Here is a 6257-nt window from a genome sequence, read left to right on the forward strand (position 1 = left end):
AATGGACTGGTCCAAATTGGGAAAGGAATACATCAAGACTGTATATTGTCACCCTGATTATTTAAATTATATGCAGAGTACATCATGTGAAATGCCAGGCTGGATGAAGCACAAGCTGAAATCAAGATTGCCAGGAGAAATTCCAGTCCTGTGGCCACTCCACAAATACCACCCTTATGGCAGAAAGTGAAGAGGAACTAAATGAACTTCATGAAAGTGAAAGAGGAGAGTGAAAAATTTGACTTAAAACTCAACCTTGAAAAAACTAAGATCTTGGCATTTGGTCCCATCACTTCATGGCAAATAGATGGGGAAAGAATGGAAACAATGAGAGACTTTAATTCTGGGGGCTCCAAAATCATGGCAGGTGGTGACTGCAGCCATGAAATTAAAAGATGTTTGCCTCTTGGAAGGAAAGCTATGACCAACCTAGACAGCATATTAAAAAGCAGAGATATTAGTTTGCCAACAAAGATCCATCTAGACAAAGCTTTGATTTTTCCAGTAGTCATATATGGATGTGAAATTTGGACCATAAAGAAAGCTGAGGTTGAAGAACTGATGCTTTTGAGCTGTTATGTTGGAGAAGACTCTTGAGAGTCCCTTGGACTGCAAGGAGATCTAACTGGTCAATCCTAAAGGAAATCAGTCCTGAATATTCATTCGAAGGACTGGTGCTGAAGCTGAAGCTCCAATGCTTTGGCCACTTGATGCAAAGAACTGACTCATTGGAAAAGACCCTGATGCTGGTAAAGTTTGAAGGCTGGAGGAGAAGGGGATGACAGAGAATGAGATGGTTGGATGGCATCACTGACTCGATGCACATTAGTTTGAACAGGCTCTGAGAGATGGTGATGGACTAGGAAGCCTGGTGTGCTGCACTCCTTGGGGTCACAAAGAGTTGGACATGACTGAGCAACTGAACTGAATTGTATTTCATTATTTTATGGTCATTTGTTGTGAAGGGTCCATAGCCACAAACCATGGGTGAACTGTGACATAATATAAATAAACCTTTGGTCTCTGCCCCCAGATCCTAACATTGGGCTTGAAACTCCTGTAATTTTCTGAATGACAGTGGTGCTAGAAGCATCTTTCGTTCAAATATTTGTTCTTTAACCTGGTTCCTGACACAGGGCTGCTAAACCCCTTTGAATTTCTGCATGGGTGTCTTTGATTGGAATCCCCCTTGGTGGGATTCTATATAGCTTCTGGATGAGGGCTGGTCATCATATCAAATCATGATGAGAAGCTTGGACCTTTACATCCACACCCATTTCTTCAGTGAGAATGGAGAGGCTGGAGATTGATTACATAGCCTCCATAAAATACTAAACTATCTGGTAGAAAGCTTTTAAGTTGGTGAACAGATCCACTTGCTGGAAGGGTTATATACTCCAACTTCTTGGTGATGGAAGCTCCTGCTCTCAGGACTCTTTCAGACCCAGTGCATCATGTCTCTCCATCTGGCAGTTAAGTTTTAATTACCTTAATAAAGACATTATTATTCCTTTATAATATCTTTTAGGATACACTGGAAAAATGTAAGCAACTGTGTTCAAGAGTTTTGTAAACCATCCCAGCAAATGATCAAACCTGTAGGAGGGTTGTGGGACTCCCTGACTTTGTAGCCAAGTTGGCCAGAAGTGTGGATACCCTGGAGACCCATTGCTTTCAGTTGGAGTCTGAAGTGAGGGCAGAATTGTGGAATTGAGCCTTAAATCTGTGAAGTCTGACACTAACTCCAGGCAGTTAGGTCACAACTGAATGAAAGAACAGAGCATCAAGTTCATATCTGGATATTTAGACTATATATTATTTTCCAATTGGTGGTATGGAAGGCAAAAACACTACACATTTTTGTAAGGTGTGCTGTGAGTGGAGAATAATGGGTTCCATTACCCATTATTTAATAATATCATGTGTTTTAAATGCTCTCTGTGGCCTTTAATATTTGTTTTATATAGATAATATATAGCAGTATGTTATCAATATTTTATATTTTGTTAATTTTTCAATTATGTTTTCCAGGCCTCACTTCTCTCACTCTATTACGCTGAGACAAGGACTTAAGATCTAAGTGTTGCTTTCAGTTGCTTTAAAGAGTTGCCTCATATTTGCTTCTGTTGAGAGTTCCTATATTAAAGAAAAACCTCTCCTCACCCTTTCCAGTGATGATGTTTATAAGGTTGCATTGTTATGTAAGAAATAACATTAGTACAATCTTTGACAATATTTCTAGCTTTTGATTAGATTCTAATCTCTCTATAAATCTAGACTATGGAACTATGATTGTTGTTTACATATTAATTGCAATACTTAGAATTAAAGATACCCTTTAAAATTCCTATATATAAGGAAGACTACATTGTGTGAAATGAAAGTGTTTGCTTTTAATGTGTTTAAATAGGGATGGACTTCCAGTCATATCATGTGATTGTGGTGTCCAGACCTTGTTTTGTATAGGTAGATAGAGATCAATACAGTCTTCACATTCTTCTTATTTTGTAGTCTTCACAATCTAGATCTTCTTGGGGGTAGAGCTTGTTCAGAAGACCGAAGCAAAGGAGCAGGTTAGGCTTGCTGATCCTGCTCAGATCCTTTAGATCAATAACAGTGCTGAAGTCTTTGGACTTATTGATTCCATGCCCTTGACCTACTCTATGAGTCACAGAGAACTTGATGCTGCTAGATTTAGAACAATTGAGTTCATATCTCTCCAGAGAAACTATTGGTACTTTTTAGCATTCGATATTCTCATCTGTAAATTGAGGTAAATTTATAACATCGGCATCATGGGGTTACTATGAAAATTAAATGGAGAAACATAGTGGTTTTGTAGCCAGGTTTTCCAGATTCAGACAGTGGTCCCACAACTTCCTAGCTGCATGATTTTGAGCAATCTATGTGACGTCTCTGTGTCCCAGATGATTCATTTTTAAAATAGAAATAATAGTACTACTTCATAGGATTTTTATGAGAAGTCAACCAGTTAGTATCCCAGTGTGCTTAAAATAGGGCCTGGCATGTTTGTAAGTACAAATTTTTGTTTGAGAGATAAGGAAAAAGTCCAAGGTAGCTATAGGTGTTAATACATAATAGTAATAATTATTACTATCACTTTACTGATTTTAAGGTGTCTCCCAGTTTGTTTATAAGTATATAAAATTGAGAGTTAGAAATGATAATATTTTCCATACAGCCATTATGAGATGGAAGTTCCTCTGAAAACCTCCTCAGTATGGAGGTTGCCATATAATGCAGCAACACCACTCCTGGGAATATACCCAGACAAAACTATAATGCATTAAAATAATGCACCCCTAATGGCAAGCCACTCCAGTACTCTTGCCTAGAAAATCCCATGGATGGAGGAGCCTGGTAGGCTGCAGTCCATGGGGTCGCTATGAGTCAGACATGACTGAGCGACTTCACTTTCCCTTTTCACTTTCACACATTGGAGAAGGAAATGGCAACCCATTCCAGTGTTCTTGCCTGGAGAATCCCAGGGACGGGGGAGCCTGATGGGCTGCCGTCTATGGGGTCACACAGAGTCGGACACGACTGAAGTGACTTAGCAGCAGCAGCAGCATGTTCATAGCAGCACTATTTACAACAGCCAAGACAACAATCTAAATGTCCATTGACAGATGAATAGATAATGATGTAGTATATACATACCAAATATATCAGTTATGTATGGAATCTAAAATATGACATAAATTAATATATTTATTAAACAAAAATAGACTCATAGGCATAGAGAGAACAGACCTGTGCTTACCAAGGGGATGGGGAGTGGGAGAGGGAAGGATTGGGAGTTTGGGATTAGCAAGCAGATGCAAACTAGTAAAAACAGGACCGATAAACAACAAGGTCCTACTGTATAGCCCAGGGAACTATATTCAATATCCTGTGATAAACCATAATGGAAAGGAATATGAGAAAGAATATATATGAGTCTCTCTGCTGCACATTAGAAATTAACACATTATAAATCAACTATGCTTCAATAAAATTTTAAAGAAGTATTGTGTTTTCACAATTGGTATGCTACCGGTAAACAAAAGTTTATAGGTCATCTGAAATGTTAAGAATGGATCCTAAGAATGTATTCTGACCATTGCCTTTCTCAGGGCCTCCTTTACATCTCTGTTCCTCAGATTGTAGATGAGGGGGTTCAACATGGGGATCAGCACTGTGTAGAACACAGACAGCACTCTGTTCTGCTCAGTTGAGTAGCTGGATTTGGGCATCACATAAATGAAGGTAATCATTCCATAATAGAGAGTGACTGCGGTGAGGTGAGAGGTGCAGGTGGAGAAGGCCTTGTGTCTCCCTTCAGTGGAGCGCATCCGCAGGATGGTGTTGAGGATGCAGATGTAAGAGAGAGCTATGACAGACACTGTGGTCACAAGGATGGAGCCAGAGGAGATGGAAGGGATCATTTCAATAGTGGAGACATCTGAGCAGGAAAGTTTCAACAGAGGGGAGAAATCACAGAAAAAGTGGTCTACCTGATTTGGCCCGCAGAAAGACAGAGTCAGTAAGCAACTAGCAAATGTCCAAGAGTTCACACACACACCCAGGTAGGATACCCCAACCAAGAGAGCACAGACTCTGGGGGACATGTGGGTGGAGTAGAGCAGGGGCAAGCAGATGGCCACATAGCGGTCATAGGCCATGGCAGCCAGCAGGAAGCTCTCAGCTGTCCCAAATGTGACCCCAGAACAGAGCTGGGCTTCACAGCCAGCAACTGGGAGGGCCAGCCTATGTTTCAGAAGTCCTATAATCATCATAGGTGTGATACATGTGGAAAACCCAATGTCTACAAAAGCCAAGTGACTGAGGAAGAAGTACATGGGAGTATGAAGGTGGGAACAGCTTCTTATTAAAGTGATTATGCTAATATTACTTATTAAGGTGATGACATAAATGCCTAGAAACACCACGAAGAAGATGACACAAAGTGTAGGATCTTCTGTTAACCCTAAAAGGATGAACTCTGTCACACTGGTGTGGTTTCCAACCTCCATATCCTCTGGAAATTGTTCCTGTTGAAGGAAATGTGAATGTTCACTTGTTTTATGCTTTCTTCCTACACATTTCCAGTTTTCTTTAGCTGTTCCTGAATTTCTTTGGTTATTCCTTGGAGCCATTCATATTGGTTACTTCCTCTGCCCGGTCTGTAACTATGATGTTGTAGATGATGTTTTGATTTTTTGTTTCTTTCCTTTTTGCATAAGAAAGAATGATTCAACCTCACTCTCTGGCAGTCTCAATTTTATTCTTTTATTTATCCACCGTTTATTTTAAAACACCTCTTTAGCTCTGAATCTTAGAACTCTATTCTATTATCCACATGCATAGTTTCAAAAATTGTTTGGAAGTCTCCAGTTGAGGATCCAAGAAGTACCCGAACTCAGCCTCCTCCAGACCAAACTCATCCCTTCCTTGGACCACTCCTCCTGTGTTCTGTGTCTGTGGAATGATACCACAATCCACACAATCTCTTGTGTCTGAAATATGCGAGTGGTCCTCATCTTTTTCCTCACATTGTACCCCATCTAATAAAATCCCAATGATTCTATCTACAAGTTTGCTCACCATTTATTTATCCATCTCTTTACTTCCACTGCTAGTGTCCCTGCTTTAGTTTAGACTGTTCATTTTTCCTCTTTATTTTATTCATCTATTTACTGTAAGGTCAAAACGGCCCAATGATGTTAAATAAAAGAACCCAGAGGCCAAATAGATAATGTAACAGGCTTTAATGGCTAGGTGCCCCCGGGCAAGATTCCCGGGCCTAACAGAGCGAGGTCGGGAAGTCCGCGCTGAACAAAGGCAAGAGGCAACTTATATAACTTTAGGCAAGATTTGGAGTGGCGGTCTCTCATAGGTCAGTTAACCCTGGGCGGGTGGGGTGGTGGCAAGACTGGGTTGGTTGCCCGGTCTGCTCAAGGTTGTGCTGACGCAGCGGAATAGTTCTTGCTGTTTCTGGGCAGAATGCCCAGACAGGAGGTTAGGAGAGGGAGGTTAGGAGAGGGTTGATCTCTACCAGGAACCGACACCTCAGGGACACTCCAGCAGTGGGGGAGTGAATGAGAGAATAGAGCACAATAGTCAGAGCCCGGAGGGGCTTTTTCCCACCTGGCGGGAAAGGGAAGAGGGGGAGGAGAAGTCCAACAATGGCCACTGAGGTCTGACCTTACATTTACCTCCTGTCTTCCTTCTTGTGTCCTTATAATTCACAATAT

The 6257-nt window shown here is 41.0% G+C and overlaps 1 protein-coding gene across 1 annotated transcript; it reads right to left on the bottom strand.

The window, feature by feature from the left end:
• Nucleotides 1-4103: 4103 nt before the first annotated feature.
• LOC129553570 (olfactory receptor 5P1-like) lies at nt 4104-5072 on the bottom strand. Its single transcript, XM_055422386.2, has one exon. The coding sequence runs from the start codon at nt 5034-5036 to the stop codon at nt 4104-4106; it is 933 nt and encodes a 310-aa protein (XP_055278361.2). The 5' UTR covers nt 5037-5072.
• Between the last annotated feature and the right edge of the window lie 1185 nt (nt 5073-6257).

The sequence above is a fragment of the Moschus berezovskii genome, chromosome 14 (assembly GCF_049115385.1).
Source record: "Moschus berezovskii isolate FMDL1 chromosome 14, NW_MosBer_1.0, whole genome shotgun sequence".
NCBI classification, from domain to species: domain Eukaryota; kingdom Metazoa; phylum Chordata; class Mammalia; order Artiodactyla; family Moschidae; genus Moschus; species Moschus berezovskii.

Coding starts and splice junctions, on each gene's coding strand:
- LOC129553570 (XM_055422386.2), bottom strand. CDS start 5,036: ATGGAGGTTGGAAACCACACCAGTGTGACAGAGTTCATCCTTTTAGGG.